General features: G+C 45.1%; 1 protein-coding gene across 1 annotated transcript; it reads right to left on the reverse strand.

The window, feature by feature from the left end:
* Positions 1-808: 808 nt before the first annotated feature.
* Positions 809-18,646, reverse strand: AS3MT (arsenite methyltransferase). The gene is given in 14 exon segments (XM_081861726.1): positions 809-943; positions 4,625-4,740; positions 5,761-5,877; positions 5,879-5,926; positions 12,342-12,476; positions 12,635-12,777; positions 13,164-13,295; positions 13,955-14,036; positions 14,553-14,622; positions 15,040-15,176; positions 15,820-15,970; positions 16,750-16,877; positions 18,295-18,326; positions 18,554-18,646. Coding segments are annotated over 12 exon segments (1,125 nt in total). The 5' UTR covers positions 18,555-18,646; the 3' UTR covers positions 809-943; positions 4,625-4,740; positions 5,761-5,811.
* Between the last annotated feature and the right edge of the window lie 1,498 nt (positions 18,647-20,144).

Genomic DNA, 20,144 nt, shown 5'->3' on the forward strand with positions numbered 1-20,144 from the left:
CCTGTGTCCTATAGCCTCACATTCATAATTTTTCTACCATTCAGAGACTCCCAGGAGTCTTTTCTGTCTGTCTTGTTATATGCAGAACTGAAAAATCACAGGTAAATCTAGGCGTTTGATGCAGACTTGGAGAAACGTTAACATTTCTAGGTCCAACTTTTCTCCTTGGCCACAGTTGCCCATATACTGGTAACTTCACAGTTGGATTACTGCATTATATGTGTGGCTACCCTTGAGGCTGAGGGATGTGGGTGGTGCTGTGGGTTAAACCACAGAGCCTAGGGCTTACCAATCAGAAGGTTGGCGGTTCGAATCTCCACGACGAGGTGAGCTCCTGTTGTGCGTTCCCAGCTCCTGCCAACCTAGCAGTTTGAAAGCACACAGTGCAAGTAGATAAATAGGTACCACCCTGGCAGGAAGGTTAACGGCGTTTCCGTGCACTGCTCTGGTTTGCCAGAAACGGCTTAGTCATGCTGGCCACATGGCCCGGAAGCTGTACACCGGATCCCTCGGCCAGTAAAGCGAGATGAGTGCCGCAACCCCAGAGTCATCCGCGACTGGACCTAACATTCAGGGGTCCCTTTATCTTTACCTTTGCCCTTGAGGTTGGTCTGGAGACTGCAGCTGGTGCAGAATACAGTGGCTGGGCTGCTTGTGGGTCAAACTACTGCTGGCATATAACACCTTGCTCTGAGGATTTGCACCGTTTGCCAATCTGCTATCAGACAAAGCTCAAGATGTTGGTGCTAGCATAAAAGGCCCTATCCAGCTCAGAACTAGGTAACTTGAGACACTGCCTTACCCCTTATTCATCCCATGGGTCTCTGCTGCCTATGGTAGAGCTTGTCCCGCAAGTTCCAAAGTTCTCAGAAGTCTACTCCACAATAACTCAGCGCCGGCTTTCAGGAGCACAGAATTGCCCGTGTTCTGTGGAACAGCGTTCCTGTCAAAATATAGAAGGCATCCACTGTCTGCACTTTCTGGAAACAATTAAAGAAATTTTTTGTTCTGATGTGTCTTTAGTTTTTTTAGTGTCTTTTTCAAACACACATACACCTGCTCATTTGTGTGGTTTAACTGTTTTTTGTTGTTATGTGTTGCCATGAGACATTTGTGCAGGTGATTAACAAATTAATAACACTAAAAAAGAAATGCTAACATCTGATGCTTGTGTCTGAGAACTGCCTAAGTGTTCACTGTATATTTTCAAGGGCGGATGGGGAGAAAACCATAATTAGTTGTCTGAAGCTGAATGTTGGAAGATTCAGGACAGATAAAACAAAGTACTTCACACAGCACACAGACTATGGAACTCACTCCAACAGGAGGCAGTGATGGTTGCCAACATGGTTAACTTTCAAAGAGGATTGGCCAGATTCATGGAGGATACGATACGATACGATACGATACGATACGATACGATACGATACAATACGATACGATACCTTTATTGTCATTGTCCCTTGCGGAACAATGAAATTGAAAAACTACATAAAACTACATTAAAACTACCACAAAACTACATAAAACTACATAAAACATTCAAAAACCCCTAAAAAACTCTAAAACCCCATTTTAAAATACACTATACTACAGAGACCCCTTATGCTGCGTTTAGAACCAGAATTGCATTAGCGTAGAAACTGTTTTTCAGGCGGCTAGTCCTGGCCTTTATAACCCTATACCTTCTTCCAGAAGGCAGAAGCTGAAAAAGATCATTTCCGGGGTGTGTACTATCATGTGCTATCTCTGCCGCTTTCTTATGGCACCTGGCAGCATAGATTTGATCTAAGGTGGGAAGAGTGCACCCAATAATTCTCTCTGCAGTCTTTACAACCCTGGATAGCATTGTTTTTTCCCTGGCCGTGCAGCTCCCAAACCACACGCACAGACGGTAGAATGCCATCAACAGGTCCTTTGAGAGATTGTTTTTCCGGAGGATTCTCAGAAAATATAACCTCTGCTGTGCTCTCTTCACCAGGTCTTTGCTGTTCTCTCCCCAGGTTAGATCGTCTCTCAACTCCATTCCCAGAAATCGAAACACTGAGACCTGTTCCACGCACTTCCCCTCAATAATAAGTGGCTGAATATTCAATTTACATTTCCTAAAGTCCACAATGATCTCTTTTGTTTTCTTTAAGTTAAGCAGTAAGTTGTTTTTCCTGCACCACTCCCCCAACTGCTCAACTTCCTTCCTATAGGCCGTCTCCCCCTCTCCAGCCGTAATTAAACCAACCACCGTTGTATCATCTGCGAACTTAATGATCTTATTACTGGGGTATTTGGGGGCACAGTCAGCTGTATAGAGCGTGTATAAAAGCGGGCTCAACACGCACCCCTGCGGCGTCCCCGTATTCGTGATGAGATCTGCAGAGACGTGGGAACCAAACCTGACCCTTTGGGAACGTTTGATAGAAAGTCTAATATCCACCTGCACCAACATGGTGGAAGTCCCAGGTCTAATAATTTGGGCACCAATCTATACGGAAGAATAGTATTAAATGCAGAACTAAAGTCTACAAATAACAGTCTCGCGTAGTTCCCTTGCTTCTCCAAATGAGTCAGGACAGCATGTAAAGCCATTGCCACAGCATCCTCTGTGGATCTCCTTGCCTTGTACGCAAACTGGTAAGGGTCAAGTCCCACTGGCAGACAGGATAAGATGCGCTTCCTCACCAGTTTTTCGAAACATTTCATTATAATGGGTGTCAGCGCCACAGGGCAAAAATCATTCAGACTGTCTATCTTTGATGTTTTTGGCAGGGGTAGCAGATTTAAGACAGGGTGGAACAGTGGCTTGGGCCAGAGACTGGTTAAAAATCTTCGTAAAGATTCCTGCCAGTTGGTCTGAACAATCTCTTAGCACCTTGCCAGCCACCCCATCCGGGCCCATAGCCTTCCTCGTGTTTACCTCCTTTAATATTCGCCTCACTTCTCCCTCTTCCACCCTGGCAGCATTTCCTGTAGGTAGTGACGCCAATAGCTCTGGCATCCCTGTTGGAGTCACTGTTGGTGTCACCTCAAATCGGGCAAAGAAGGTATTCAACTCTCCCACCAGGGAAGCAGTACTCTCTACCACTGATGAATTCCTTGATTTATAACCAGTCAGATGTTGGACTCCCTGCCACATTTGTCTAGTATCATGATTTCTCAGATGGTCCTCAATTTTTCCTCTGTACTCCGCTTTTGCTTTCCTGATACCCCTCTTCAAGTTCGCTCTTTCTATGCCATACAATACCCGGTCCCCAGCAGAATTTCTGGCCTTCAATAATCTCCTAACCTCTCCTGTCATCCAGGGCTTCCTATTCGGATACAACGTAACATACTTTTCCCTGGTGACATTTGCTGTGCAGAATCTAATATAATCCAGGACCGTTGATGTATAAATTTCTAGATCTTCATGGTCAAAGATCTTCCAGTCGGTCTCCTGGAAACAGTCCTGCAGTTGCTGAGAGGCTCCCTCAGGCCACACCGTAACCATCCGTGTTTGTATCTAGCCTTGTTTCCTGAGGGGTGTGTATACTGGTGTCAGAAGCAAGGACACATGATCTGAACCACCAAGGTGCACCAAGGTCTTGACCTCATATGCCCGTCTAATGTTCGTATCCACCTTGTCAAGAGTATTCTCTCCCCTTGTTGCACACTCAATGTGCTGATGGAATTTTGGGAGTACTGCCCTCACATCTGTGTGATTGAAGTCCCCTGCAATAATGTGCACAGCCTCCGGGTATCTACTCAATTTAGCATTGCTGTTTTCATGCATACTGCTCATGGCCCTGCATGCATTTGCAGTTGGTGCTATGTACACTGCTGTTAACACCACTGTTGTAAATTTCCGGGGAAGATAGAAAGGTCTGCATTTAATTGTCAGAAATTCCACATCCGGAGAACAGTAGGTATCCAACTTGACAGAGTCCGTACACCAGTTTTGATTTATAAAAATACACACACACACACCTTGTTTCTTGCCAGAATCCTGTGTCCTGTCCCACCGGTACGTTGTAAAACCTTATAATTCAACAGCTGTGTCTGGAATAGCTGAATTTAACCATGTCTCTGTGAGTATCAGCACACAACAATCCCGGATGTCTTCCTCCACTCCTACCCGAAGCCTCCATTCGTCAAGTTTATTTGCCAATGATCTCACATTAGCGTAAAAGATACTTGGAAGAGGTAGTTTGCATCGTTGTTTCCTTATCTTCCTTGTCTTTGTTCTCTCTTTCATTTGACCTTGTCCTCTGCAGCCTCTCTTCTGCTTCCGCTCTCTCCTCCTCCTCCTCCTCCTCCAACACCAGTGATTTACGATTTCTGGATAAGGCTATCAATGGCTTCTAGCCCTGATGGCTATGCTCTGCCTACACATACCAAGGCAGCAATACTTCTGAAAACTACGTAGCTGCTCAGAAGTCACAGGAGGGGAGACTTTTCTTGTGCTCTGGTCCTGCTCGTGGGTTTCCCACAGGCATCTGCTTGGCCACTGTAAGAACAGGATGATGGAGACTAGATGGGCCATTGGTCTGATCCAGCAGGCTCTTCTTACGTTTGTATGACTGACTCCAGGGACTGCCTGCCTCTGCCTCCCATTAGTTGCCCTGGTCACCATCTCACCAACCTGAATACTTACCAGCTGCCGCCACTAACGAATGCTTAAAGAAAATCATCTGATATATGTGAACTTGTTCTTCTATCTGCCACTTGGTTTCTCAGTGATCCACAAACAGACCTTGACATAAGCTCTGGCTAGAAATTAAAACAGAATTATCAAACATCCTTAGGCTAAACATTCTCACATTATAAAAATGGCATCTCAAGCTTGTTTAAGAGACTACTAAAATCCTAGCCAAGACACTTGCATTACCAATCAAACTGCATATATGTTTTCACTGAATTGGGAAACAATAATATATACGCAAGGACAAAAGGCAACTGCTGCTTTTCACATTGGATATTCCCAAAGAAGAGGAACCAAAATGAAAACCAAGACGGATGTTTCCAGGCAGCAACCTGATGTCAGCATTATCACTTGATTAGTCTGGAAGTTGCTGGGCCCCCCACTAGTGTCTGCTCTGCCCTATATATCCAGTTGGTATTTTGTGGAAGAAAAGGGGGCATCTCCAAGAGGGGGTCTTCCTAAATGGATGGGTAGGCAAACTAAGGCCCGGGGGCCGGATCTGGCACAATCGACTTCTAAATCTGGCCCGTGGACGGTCCAGGAATCAGTGTTTTTTCCATGAGTAGAATGTGTGCTTTCCCCATGTGGCTGGGGAAACCCAGCCAGATGGGCGGGGTACAAATAATTTATTATTATTATTATTATTATTATTATTATTATTATTATTATTAAAAATGCATCTCTGGGTTATTTGTGGGCCATAGGAATTTGTTCATTTCCCCAAAAAAATACAGTCTGGCCCCCCCACAAGGTCTGAGGAACAGTGAACCGGCCCCCTGCTGAAAAAGTTTGCTGGCCCTAATCCTAGAGCAACTGGTCTAGATTGCCCTGCAGGCAATATGTGTGTTTGACACCATCTTGAACAAGACCTGTCAGTGGCCCCCAGAACTATCTGCCAACACTTTTGGTTCCATAATTTAGTGCTAAACTGCAACATTCATTATTGTCTCTATCTCCCCCCCCCCCATAAAAGGGTAAACAACTGGTTATAGGAATTTACAAAGTACAGTCCCTGTTCATCTTGGAATTCTAAATCCAGTTCAACATTCAAAAGCCTTACAGCTCCCCCTAGTGTTCATACTACATACCTTTTTGAATGCCTTTCCTCCTGCTGCTTGTTTAATCAAACCCTGCTACAGTTATCTCAGTTCATACAGATCGGGTTTAGAAATATGTTGGTTCAAAGTCCTAATGTTGAAGCCTAGAACGATCTATCGCTATCTGTGGCTCCTGTTTTGTCAGCTCAGCAGCTCCCTACAGTTTAGAAAGAAGACAAAGCTGGCTGTAACAGAGCATAGGGAGATTACTTAATATATATAACCCCTTCTAAAAGATCAGGTTTATGGGTGTCCACTTCCCAATGACGCCATTCAAGAGTATTGTGAGTACAAGGGAAGAGTCTGAGATACAGAACAGTACCCTTCACATACAGAGGATTTGATTCAGTGTCCCAAGCAACAGTATTGCTACCTCTCACATGTGATAAGCCACTACTGTCTTTCTGCTGGATCTTTGGCAGTTCTTTAAGGCAGGGATAGTGAAACTGTGGACCACCATATGTTGTTGGACTACACTTCCATCAGCCCCAGCCCGCATACCCACCAGTAAAAGCAATTAGACTGCCAGGTTGCATAACAGGGCCTTCTCAGTGGTGGCTCCACAATTTTGGAATTCAATTCTAGAAGGCAATTTCTCTTGAGAATAGGGAAACCCCATCTCTCACATTTTTTTTTAAAGAAGGCCTTAACAACCTATTTTTTTCTTTTGATCTGAGGAAGTATGAATGAGGGTAGTTTATGGTTATTGTTTTATGCTGGTGATTTTAATGTTATTATTGTTTATTGTTGCTAACTATGGATTTTTAACAGTTACGGAATTTATTTGTGTTCTAAAATATTGTAATCCACTTTGCGGTGGATTTCTTAAAAAACAAACAAAACACAGTGCATTAATTCCTTAAATAAATGGTCAGCAATGATAACCATTATAGTCCAGCCACATCTGGTTTCCCACCAATGCTTTAAGACAAGATATTTTCACTCTTGAGACAATATACACCAACACAGCAGAGCATCTAAATCCCATAATTTATTCCTTTACTCTTACTACTGCTCAGAAACTGCAATCTCTCTTCTTGCATTTCATTTTTGGATTTATTCCACTGTAGCTTTTCAGACTCTTGATTTTACACTGAAAGGTTCAGCAGCATGCTTTGGCTCCACAGCATCCTGGGGGATTTTGTGCAGGGACATTTGGCTCCATCTGCTCCACTAACTTAAATGGATCCCTGAGTTTCTCCTGCTTAAAAAAAAAAATACAAGCAAAAACAAAACAGGGTCAAAGTGAAAAAGGTGAGGAGGATCTGTGTTACCTAAGCTAGAAAGGGCATGTTTTCACTGTTTCTTTTTACCTTCTACTATTAGCATATTTGCAAACTTAATAGTTAATAGTATCAAAACTACCACTGACCGGCAAGTAAAATTACCATGTGGCACCAGAGAAAGTAATGAATATACAGAAGGTGGCGATTTTGTAATTGTCACAACAGGATGGTATGATTGCAATTTGGATAATAAACACCATCCCAAACCAAGGCCTTACACCAAAGCAATTTCCACGAGAGAGCGAGGGTATTCTTGCCAGCTTCTACTTTAACCCAGGGCTTCGTCAGATATGGCATCTGTGGTGAAAATAAATGATCTTCACATCAAAAGTGATCTTCAGCCCTCATCCTGCTTTTTACAGCACAGAATCTTCTACAATTTAATTCCAAGTGCTCACTTTTACAGTAAAAGACAAATGTTTTCTGTCAAATGGTGCAGCCAATAACTGGGCAATAACAAAAAATGTGCAATGACAATTTTTAGCTTCCATCCACCGGCAAGATAAGAAGAGGATTGTCTTCTTTAAGATTTCATAAGGTTTTTAACATCTTCATATTACTGCATACATTACACTTACCTAATTTCTGCATTTGCAAACATTTTATATTAAGTTTTTCTTGTTATTATATATCAAGGAAGAATTTTTGCTACCCAGTAAAAAAGTTTTTGAGCATTTCTCTAGTATTTTCATAGTTTTTCATAAGGTTAACATGCAAGATTATCACAGTAAAAATAAAGGGGTTATAATCCAGGCTAAGTCAGTCATCCTTAAGTCTTATCAGTTTCAATAAGAAGTCTGGATCACTAACTTGTCCCATTGATTTTGAAGAGAGCAAACCACAACTAACGTGGCCTGGATCCAACTCAATGCTTCTAAAAATTCAGTTCCACTGATTCAAACTGCATACAAGAGAGATCACTGCAAGCAGTTCACCAAGAAGTGCAACAAAATACTTTTGAACATGGTGTCTTTCAAGGGCTAAACCAGCTCCGAATTTCATTCCCAAAAGCGGTAAAAGCAAAAGGAAGGCCTCGAGGTCTTTCCTCATTGTTTGTGGTATTTAGAGTAGGTACAGATAAAGCCACAAGGCTATATGCTATAGATACGCAAAAGAAAAGGAAATATAGCACAGAGATAATGAATGAATGAGTTCAAAGGATTTTGACAACAGGCTATTGCTTTGACTGGCCACTTAGTTTGGAAGTATGTCTACACTAGCTCATTCTTTAGAGGAGCTCTCTTTGAAAAGGATAATTACACCATATGCTTTGTCCTTGCACCATCTGTGCCCGATAAAAACTGCAACTTCTGGGTTTTTTACATGGAAGTCATTATCTCATTCAAGGGGAATTAACCGTCCTATCACTAAAGACGGAGAGATGCCTTGGAGTGACTCTCCTCCTGGGCACTGCTGTGCAGCCTCCCTTAGTGATGCATTAGAACAGGGGTCGGCAAACTACGGTCCAGGATCTGGCCTGAAAGGGTCACGAATCCGGCCCACACGGCCATTTGAAAACCCCCGCCAAGTGTCTGAGGCAAGCATCTGCGACAGTTTTTCAGCGGCGTGGGGACTGAGTAGTCAGTCCCCGCACCGCACTGAGGTAAACTCCGTCGCAGCCTTTCATTTGTAGAACTGCCGCCAACACGCAGCAGCTCAATGAATGAAAAGCCATGTTGGAGTTTACCTCAGCACGGCACGGGAACTGAACTGACCAATCAGTCCCTGCACCGCACTGAGGTAAACTCTGTCGCGGCCTTTCACTCGTTGAGCCACCGCCAACACGCAGCTGCCCATGGCTCCTACAGCAATGGGGAGCTGAGCACAGAGTGATGCAGGGGGGAGCAGTGAGGGGGTCGGTGGCTTTGTCAGCCGTGGCTTCGGCAAACTCGTGGGGCTGGCACTGAGAATGCAGCTGAAGCTGGCTTCCTATTGCGTGCGGTGCTGCTGTTCGGCGGCTGCTGCTGCTCTGGTCACAGCATTTGCCCCCCACCAAAGAGCCCAGCCCGGGGTACAGGATCCAGGTGAGTCGCTGCTTCCCGGCTGAGGGAAGGCAGGGGAGGAGGCGGGGTCTCTGCACCTGGATGGTGCACACACACACCCCCGCCCCCAGCGGCGACCCTTCTCCCTTCGCTGCCTGCTGCCCACCTGCTTCGGAGGCGCTGGGCCAAAAGCCCTCTTTCTCTCTGCCTGGGCACCTTCCTCTTCAGCCTGGGCCAGCGGACCGGGAGGGGGCAGGTTCTGCAGTGGCTGCTGTCCCTGCCCAGGTTGAGGCCTGTGGCATTGGCAAGGCCTGAGAAAGGGGGAGGGAGCAGTGAGGGGGCCAGCGGGAAGTCGTGGCCCGCGAGGCGGCAGCAGCGCTTGGGCCCTCCTTCCACAGCGGGGACTGTGGCTGCGGGGGCTCCCAGTTCTGGCTCTTTCTTCTTCCTCTCCCCCCCCCCCCCCGGCGGTTCATATTTTTTTCCAAAATATAGTCCAGCCCCCCACAAGGTCTGAGGGACAGTGAACCGGCCCCCTGCTGAAAAAGTTTGAGGACCCCTGGATTAGAACGTGGGAGAGCAGGATGCAAATCCCCACTTGACCATTAAGCTCATTGAGGGACTCTGGGCCAGTCACTGTCACTTAGCCTAACCTACCTCACAGGGTGGTTGTGGGGATTAAAACGGGGAGGACCACCCTGAGCTCCTTAGAGAGAAAAGTAAGATATAAAAGCAATAAATAATTAACAAAGAAGTATGTGTGAGTGGGTGCGCGCACACACACACAAATACCATAAACTACAACCTAATTTTTAAAAATGAACAAGCAAGTTTAAAATGTCATCCACAAACACATGCAGCCTTGGGATTTCAATGTAGGTCACACACAGGCAACAAGACCAGCCCTAGCATTAGGGATGGTGTGTCTGCAGGCAAAAGCAGCTAATTCTGAGTATCATGTGACGGCAGAAAATTGACAATTATTTAATATATTATTGTTGTATTTTCACAACCAGGGAGAAGGAGAAGCCCTTGTGGGATCTTCTGCCCCAGGTGCCCAAATAATGTGGCCAGCCTTGGGTAACATGTACCTTGATGTGTGAGGAAGGGGGCACCATTTACAGCTCTGCCTCAAGCAGCAAAATATCATGCTTAGGCTACCCCTGCCCTTGGTATTTTGTTGACCTGAAATCCTTTCATCCACACATGAGAGCAACCTGTCCTAAGCATAGCAGACTCTGTCCTTGCATTGTTTCTTCCAAAACAGGATTTTAATCCTTGGACTGAAAAAAGCATACATTTTCCAGTGCTTACAGCGAGAGGCAGGATACTGGGGAAAAGTAACCAAGAACTGGCTTTAGACTTGCTGGTTAATCCAATCCTGGCTTAGAAATTCTATGGTGTGATATATAAGCTTGGGTTACATTGCGGTGATGACACGGAATCTTTATTACAGAAACCAAACGTAGTTGTTTCTGTTGGGAGTGAAGCCTAAAGCACCTGACTGCAAACCTCCCCTTAGGCTTTGCTGCTTATCTAAGAAATGCCTCTCATGCCCTCATCCTCCCTCTTCCATACGCCAATAAGCAAAAGGTTATCCTTTCTAGGACACACAGCTGTTTGCCTTCATCAGATGAATTGGGAGGAGGGAATAGGCTTCTTATAGATAGACCAGCTCCAAAATCGTGTCAGGGCCACGGGGTAAGGCTCAAGATTCAGTTAAGCATGCTGGATGTACAGAGAAGCCCCTGGGGAATCCAAAGCACTAGTCGTCCTTTCATCTGCCGCTGCAATGTGCCGCACTGCTCAAAAGGGCTCCCTTTCTGCAGGCAATCATTTTAAGTCTCAGTGTACATGCACTGTGCAAATTACACAGGCATGACTCCAGATTAATGCAGGGCTTGTTCACATCATCTTTTCTGAACGGTCTATGCATTAATTTCAAGGCTGGAATGGCTTCACAGACTCTGCTGGAATGGAATCACCTACTGAGATACTTAGCAATTTGTAGTTGATGCCAGAGACCCCAAATCTAATTCTGGAAGGATCAACATAACCATTCAATCTGGACGAAGCACATTTCAACATAATTTACATGCACACAGGTCGTATCCACACTACACATCTAAAGCATATTTATACCACTTTAACAGTCATGGCTTTCCCCCAAAGAATACCAGGAACTGTAGTTCCCTTACACAGCTACTATTCCCAGCACCCTTAACAAACTGAAGTTCCCAAGATTATTTGGGGGAAGCCATGTGCTTTAAATGTATGGTGTGGATGTGACCATAGAGTAGGCACGTCCAAAGTCCGTTTGGGGGGCCTAATCTGGCCCACCGTTCAGTTTAATCTGGCCCCAATTTATTTCCTGGGGTAAAATCCTAAAAAAACTCAACAACTTTGGTCGGCCCCCACGGCCCTTCACTTCATCAAATCTGGCCCTCACTGAAAAAAGTTTGGATACTACTGCAGAGGAATTTACAAGTTTTGTCTGGCACTGCTAGCCAGCTAAAACTTCTGGTTGCCAAACTGACCCTCAATCTCTAACTCAAACAGAGGGACAGGATTTTGTGTCGATTGTCACATGGAGCTTTTGAAGCTCAGAAATGGCATACAAGAGCCCTCACTTATTTTTCTCTTTGCACCACGCTAGTGTAAGCACCTTGGATTAAGCCCCAAAATGAATTAAGCTTGACAAACACATTTTTCCTAGTACTGTACTATCACAGTTTGCTCATCTACAGGAGCAAGATTTGAAGAAGTCTGCAGCAGACCTCGGGGGGAAAGGGCAGGTCTGAGAACAGTAGATGTTACTGAAGTGTGAAAACCTCTCTTTCAGTCCATCTCATTTCTGCCAAACTGCAACTCCCACTGACAGTCCGCACTTCCATGGGAAAAAAAGACTCTGGAAATCTGCAGAGATGTAAATAAACTGCAGCTCATGCTTATGAGGAGTCTGGTAGTTTTATCACAATCCTAAGAATAGAAATTTCCTTTTATAATGTCATTGTAAAGTAAAAATCACTAGTCTGTCATAAGGCTCAGTAGGCATTAATCCAGATTGGATTATTGCAATGTGCTGCCCTTGAAGACAACTCAGAAACTTCAATTGACCCAAAGTGCACCCACCAGATTACTATTCAGGGTTCCACTTAGAGCTCATACAACCCGTGCTTTAAAACAGTTGCATTGGTCGCCAGTTCATTTCTGTGCTTAATTTAAGGTGCTCATGCTAGTGTTTGAAACCACAAATGACTTGGGATAAAATAATGCTCTATTAGTATTGCTATAGGGTCTAACCAACCTTTTGCTTCCCAGGAATATAGCCTTCTGGGGATGAGACCTTCTGCCCCACTGGATGGATCAGGAATTTCCTAGAAAATCTTGAGTTCTGTAGAATAGCTGCTGTCTCCTCATCCACATCCACCACTTCTCCTTGCTGAGAAAGGAGGGGAAGAGGGTGAATGCAAGACACATCACAATTAACAAACAATAAACAGGCCAGATGGGTATGTATAGGCAAGGGCTTATTATATTTACCTTCTGTTGGCTACAGCCCTCTTTCACTTCAACCCCAATGCCTCATCAGGCTTGTACCTTGAACCTGTAGTTAATGTCAAGCTCTAGTTCCTTCTCATGCCCAGGGATTCCTCCTTTGTAAATCGCTTCACACCGCTGAGCTGACCCATCCTTGGGGATCTTGAAGAGGCGAAAAGTAGCAGAAACAAACTGGAAGTCACCTATAATCAAAGTGGAGGGGATTGTGTCACTCCTGAGCAATGTCACAGTACAATTCCCACCTCAGATGTGGGCTACCAGACACATGGGCAGGGAAAGCCAGGTAGGTAATTTTCAGGGTCTCTCATCAACTACAACACTAGCTGTGTTTTATGCAACTGGATTCCTCCCTCCTCTAAAGATGTGCCCCTAAGTCTCAAGCATCTGAAATTAATTAACCTTGACTTAGGGCCAAACGACATGCATAGCGGGAGAGCCACAATCCGATCTCCCAACAGCTTTTATTTGAAGGGGGGAAAGGGGGGCAAGGAGGAGGGGCAATCTAGACTGAAATGACCCTGAAAGTCGACCGAGGAGGCTGACTAAGGGTGAAAAATAGTACTCTTACCCACGGCATTTTCCAGCTCCTTGTTAGCAAGGGTTATTCGAGAGGCAGCAACCAACCGAGGTGGCAAGAATCCAACTTCCTCAGCAATTTTGTACAGATCCTTCCACCACAGGGCTCCCCCTAGGCACTCACCTACAGATGGTAGGATGACAAAAGTGATCATTTCCAGATAGCATGGGAACAGGTACATGCAGCTAATTAATGCAGGATTTAACCCTATCCACCCAGCCATCAGCTGACACCACAAGGGCCATCAGCTGATGAGTTGTTTGGGGGGAAATAATCTCACAGGCCAAGATTGGCCCCCACACTGAAGGTTCCCACCCCTTCTCTAGTGTCAGCATATGATTGCTGTCCCAATCCACAGAACCTTACATGTGGCAGCAGGCTTCTCTAAGGATCTCTTCCATAAAACTGATCATTGGTTCTATGCTGGGGGCACCCAGAAGATCCCGTAAGTTAGAGCTGGGCTGGAGAACTTCAGGTTTGGGAACTGAACATGGCCCTGCATCCTTCTCTATCAGGCCCTTGGGATTCTCATGAGACTGTATCCCACCCGCAGCCATGCTTTGCACCCTCATGGAGTGCTTCTGCCCAGCTGGAATGTGTTAATGAGCTCTGATCATTTCTGCTACTCCTAAGGCCCATGTGGTATTGAAAGACATTGGCCTATGGGGGAAAAAATGGGTTACATATTTGAAGCAATCTTAAAATGGTATATCTGACAGGAAGATGCAATGCTGGCTACCGTTTTTCAACTGGGTGTGGGAAGAAGAGAAGAATTCACTCACCCCACAAGACTTTATGGTTCCTGGTTTCCTGTGGCAGGTCACGGTTGGCATAGACATCACTGAAATACATCTCCCCGCCTGCCTGAAAGAGCAGGTAACAACAAGGAAACAAATAATTACTGTTTCCATGGTCTGATAGGCAAAAGAGAGCCACTGTTTGCTGCCGGTTTGGTTGCTTGCTATGGATGTGTTGTGTCTTCAAAGGGAAAGCAATTCAACCACGTAAACTAATCTTGGGGAGGCAACCCATTCCTACTAGGTAAATTCAATCCTCCTCCTCCCTTTGTTTGTATAAACAGGGCCCAGCAGTGGCTGGAAACTCAAGAACATTGAGGAGAAACAACCCAAATGCAGACCTGACATATCTTTTTCCTCTAAAGTCTTTGATTTTCCAGGGATTTCTTTCCAGATGCTGATCTGCAAAGGTTCTCTTATTCCAGGAGTTTGAACACTCAACTCCAATTACACTTTCCCCCTATTCTTTAGTGTACACCTGGGCAGACCTACGTGCAGAAGAAAATTCTCCTTTTCACTCAGAGTCCTCCCTGCTGGCCTTAGTTTGCCTTAACATGACTTATGCAACCAGCCCAGTGTTTACCTTTAACACTCGATAAGCTTCATGCAGGACAGCTCTTTTATCAGGGGACAGATTGACCACGCAGTTGGAGCTAAACAAGAGATAAAGCCAACTTATTTATTTATTTGTTCTCCTGCCCTTCCACCTGAAGGAACCCAGAGCAACTATGAATCATCATAAATGACACGTCGTTATTAAAAATGTTGCAAAACTGTTAAAACAACTAAAACCAAGTTTGTGTATATAAACAGCCATTTCCAAGCTGCTGCACACACTCCCTCCCTTCAAGTTCTAAATGCCTCAGTGAACAGAAATATTTCCAGACTACATCTGAAATGATGGCAACATACGAAACAAACACACTTCACGTAGGTGCTACTGATATCCACAAAGCCTCAATCGCAGCACGGTGTGGAATATGGCATGCAGTGCTAAATCCAGAAACTCAAATATAACCCCGTTTCCAGCCTATCTGCTTGCAGAGGAAGGGGCTAGAAAAAGGACCTACATTACAAGGTTATAGCTTTCGTCCTTCAAGCCTGCTTCACCCAGTTTCTCCATGTAGCCCTGGATAAAGTTTACATTGGGCTTCCGGTAGCCAAATTTGTTCATATGATAATCGATATGCTTCTTCGCCACTTCCACCTGATGGAAGGAAAGCAAGGATGTAAAAGATAGAAATTCAGTACAGAAGTATATGGTGCATGACAAGGCAGTGCTAACCACACACAGAGAAGCTTTAATATACCTTTGCTTATATTTTCTGTCATTAAACCCATCCCACCTACTCTCCTTATGCCAGAATACCAGCTTGCTCTTCATCCTCCTGCCATCCCCAGATGTGATATCAGTCTACGCATGATTTCATTCCAGTTGGACTTGCTGTACATGTTCCAAATTGCATATAGTAGTACAAGTATTTCCCAGCATCCTTCCTGGGTGCCCACAGAGACCTCCCTAGCACCCAAAGGGTCTCCCCACCCCACTGAAATTAGGTTTGAGAGGTTGCATTTGTCTTGCTTAAGTGTAGTGTGTGTGTGGTGCCTAAGAGAGTTTTTCTAGTTTGCAAAGGTGTCCAGGAGTGCAAAAAGGCTGGTGACCACCTAGGTTAAGGACTGCAAACAAGGAAGCTGCACATGGGTGAGATGCCAGAATGAGAGCTTGTGTGAAAAAGGTAGGTCATGAAGGAAGCTGCATGCCAAGGAGTCTCAACAGTTATGCCCTCCATTTAGCAATTTGAAGGTAAACATGACAGTCTTGAATCAGCACACAAAGAACAACCTCTTACCTGGGATTCAGTCATGTCTACCCCGGTCACATGTCCATTCTCCCCAACCATCTTACTGAGCATATAACAGTCTCTTCCACTCCCACAGCCCAAATCCAAAATCTGGCAGTCTTCTAGGCATTCTGGGATCACCAGGCCACAACCATAGTACCTAAAGGAACAAAGGATAAAGCAATGCGAAAGTGAAACACATTCTGATGGAGACAAATGGGTGGTTCAGATCAGCAGTGAGATGAGCCAATCCTCACCAAGTAGCACTTCATTAGATAAATACAACTGTTGTGTTGGCACCTGTTGTTTTTTAACACGTCTGCCACTGCTGAATAGTTTGGTTTTTAAATCACTGCATGGGTTAGTCACCACAATATTACATATTCAGACAAATTAAAACAAATACAATGAAGGACATAGAAAAACAATAGTTGGCCTATGACCCTTGCAATTTAACAGCACAATCCCAGGCAGGTCTGCTCAGAAACAAGCACTATCAAGTTCAATGAGGCTTACTCCTACATAAATAAGTACAGGCTGCAACCCTAAACACACTTACTAGGGAGTAAATTGCACTGAATATAGCAGAATTTACTTCTGAGCAACCATGTATGTGATTGCACCTCAAGATCTACAAGTTCTTCCCTAATCACACATATTATTCTCATTTTTTTTATTATTTTGTTTAGATTCAGCCTACCTTTTACACTAACTGATCAGAATTCACCCTCACTGATTAATCAACTAAAAGCTTTACTTGCTTAATCTGCCAGTTAAATGAGCTGCCCTAATCTTTTGGTTTGATTTTATACTTGATATGGCTTAGCGGGAAAAGGTTAAATAAGGATGAGGGGGAAATTAGATCTCCTCCCCACTTTCCATAATGCAATAGGCAGTAACTCATGAGATCAAAGTTCAATCAATAAAACAATACTGTACTTTGCCGAAACCTCCTCATGCACACATTGTAGGGCTTCTCTGGCGAATGTGGGCAAAGGCCTTGCTACAGTACAACAGGCATTGGTTTTTAGGTCTTCTTTTTTCTTCAACTCTATGCCATAGTAATCCTAAAAAAGGAAACAGAAATTACCGGTATATACAACACGTTTGTAGCTTATAAAGAATGGTTGAAACACATGTGATGAAGGCAGGTATGTCTGGCACCAGCAGTTGGCCAAGACAGGCACTGGCTGAAGGCCCAATGGGCTTGGCAGGGTCCTCCAGCAGTCTGGCCCAACCCAGCCAGGCCACTACTTTCCCTGCTGGGACCCTAGGTGCTTTCCCATGGTGGGTGGCACCAAATCTATTAATTTGACAGATCTATGTATCAGGGCATGGCATTTGGGGTTATTTAAGAGGGTAGGTCACCTTCATGAATCACTGCCTTGCCGTGGCAAAGGGGCTTGAATAACTCCAAGAAGCTATGAGCTATGTCATGCAGGGCCACCCAAGATGGACAGGTCATAGCCAAGAGTTTAGACTAAATGTGATCCACCTGGAGAAGGAACTGGCAACCCACTCCAGTATTTTTGCCATGAAAACTCCATGGACATTAAGGAGAAGTTTTGAGAAGAAATTTCCAAGGCATGCTCTGATTCATGGGGTCATGGAGAGTTGGACATGACTATGACGACTAAACAACGACAAAGAGGGTAGGTAGCCACCTTGGATGGGGGCCAATTTTAGCTTCCATTTAAAAGCATTTTTGCCCATCTGCCACTGAAGTAGGACCAGGGACTGGTGGATGGCAGGAATGCTGCCTGCATCAAAACAGTTGTGGCAACAGAGGAAGAATGTCCACCACAGTCAGAGTGGTGTAATGTCCTATTTGGGGTGGACCCTCATCAACACCATACCAAGAGCCCCCCCCCCCATATGTCAACTGGCACAAAAGATAAGGCCTCTTCTGTGATGGCTCCAGGATATATGAACAGCCTCCCCCTTGATATAATCTAAGCAGACTCTACAAACGTTTCTATTCATGATGACTGTTTTTAGTAGAAAATCGTTAAATTTAATTTATTATTTCCAAATAATCTAAAGTACATTGGGCTGTTCTGTCTTTAGAGACTCTTTAAGCCTTTGATAATTTGGAATGGGCTTATTTAATCAGAGTGTTAAAATCTAGGAAATTTGACCCAAAATCCATTTCAATAGTAATTTGTACTGTTTTAAACACTGTTTTCATGAGGGGTTGGAAAAAAGGTGATTGGCTGATTGAGTAATACTGGACACAGTCGCCAGGCTGGATAAATGAGAATATATGTCGACAACGCTGAGATAAGCAGCCATGGATCAGAGGTGAGGAATGAGGAAAATTAGACACGGAAAGGCTTCGTTCTGAGTGGGCAAGACTTAAGTGTATATAAGTGTTAAATCATAAGGCCAAGATTAAGTGTATATAATGTCCATTAATGTGGAACAGATCATTGGGATCCCGGTGAAGGAAGGATACGTCAAGATCTCAGCATCAAACTATCTCACCTGGACCTCTGTATATATCCGCTCCGCAGCCACTGTTAAGAAAAGGAAAAGGTCAGCACACCGTGTAAACACACTTCACCCGGGTTATTGGGGGAGCTGCAGACGTAACACGCCGCTTTGCAGCGGATTACCAGAGCCAAATGTAGCCCTTCTCCAAGGGGGAACTCAACCCCAAAGACGGACTCTAGGCGGGTCTCCTCCTCGCTGACTCATGAGCCCCCAGGCTGCCCCGAGAGAAGAAAGCAGCAGCAAAGCTTACTTAGAGCGACGCCTCTAGCTCTGGATCCCACAGCGAAGCCCCGGAGCAACAAGGATCAGCCAGAGCTCCTTTGGTCACGAGTGGAGGAGGAGCGATTGGATTGTGTTACAGGAAGTAGATGTGGCTTGTTTCTACAGAGGCCGCAGGGCCAAGAGGTGGCGCCTCGCGGCTATTCCTCCGTACAGAGGGGCGTCTCGTGGCTTCCTAAGAGAAAAAGAGACCGCGGGAGAAGCCCTCGCTGGAATTAGAGGCTTGGAAGGCTCTGCTTCGCAGTCTGTGGCCACGTTCTGTTTTCGCGCCACTCACGAATCTGGGAAATTTAGGAACGCCCCCCCCAGTGCAGGATTTACGTATACACTAAACAAGCTATAACTTAGGCCCAGACTCTCTTGGGAACCCCGAAAAAAACTAAAGGAGAAAAAAACCCTGGATGTACCTTTCCAATATATAAGATAATAAATAAAATAAAACCTACATACAGCAAGTGTTTTGTGTTGTGTAGGCTCCTATTTGTTATGTGCAAATGGCTTTAGATACCTATTAAAATGTAAAGGTACCCCTGCCCGTACAGGCCAGTCATGTCCGACTCTAGGGTTGTGCGCCCATCTCACTTAAGAAGCCGGGGGCCAGCGCTGTCCGGAGACACTTTCGGGTCACGTGGCCAGTGTGACGAAGCTGCTCTGGCGAGCCAGCACCAGCGCAGCACACGGAAACACCGTTTACCTTCCCGCTATAAAGCGGTACCTATTTATCTACTTGCACTTAGGGGTGCTTTCGAACTGCTAGGTGGGCAGGAGCTGGGACCGAAAGACGGGAGCTCACCCCGCCGCGGGGATTCGAACCGCTGACCATACGATCGGCAAGCCCTAGGCCCACAGCGCCACCCGCGTCCCTTAGATACCTATTAGGTTCATAAATAACCCTATAGCATATATTCAACACACACAGACACACACAAAACCCAGCAACAATTTGTTGTTGACAAAGGACAGCTGGACATAAAAAGAGCCCCATTACCTTCAGTATCTTAGGGCCTCATCAAACCTAAATCTGGCCCTGGATCAGACCCAGAGTCCGTCTGGTCCAGCGTCCTGTTTCCCACAGCAGCTAAGGAGATGTCCCTGAGAAGCTTCCAAGCAGAACATCTGCCTTGTATGCAGGAGGTGCCAAATTCAATCCCCAGCATCTTCCCCCACCTGACACCTTGGAGCTGATGTCACTCCTGGAAGGTGCCTTCCTCACAGCAGCTGGTATTCATGGGCATGCTGCTTCTGTAGCTGTTGCATTGTAGTCATCATGGCTACCAGTCTTGAAAAAGGAAGCTGGCTTAGATTATGAGGGCCAAAAGTTTGCCTATATCAAATACTGTATCAAAGTTACAGACTAAAAAAATTATTACAGGATAAGCTTTTGAGAGCCTCATTCCACTTCATCACATCATTAAGTGTTACTCTGAGTTGCAGATAGCGAGGCATCGCGAGGCTTTTTGTTGCCTTTGCTGCATAGAACTACCATGGCTACTCCTCTGGAAATACAAGACAATTCACATTAAATTTGGGAGTAGGACAGTTTCTAACGCTCAGCTTACATA

Source organism: Podarcis erhardii, assembly GCF_964252035.2.
Source record: "Podarcis erhardii genome assembly, chromosome: 5".
NCBI classification, from domain to species: Eukaryota; Metazoa; Chordata; class Lepidosauria; order Squamata; family Lacertidae; genus Podarcis; species Podarcis erhardii.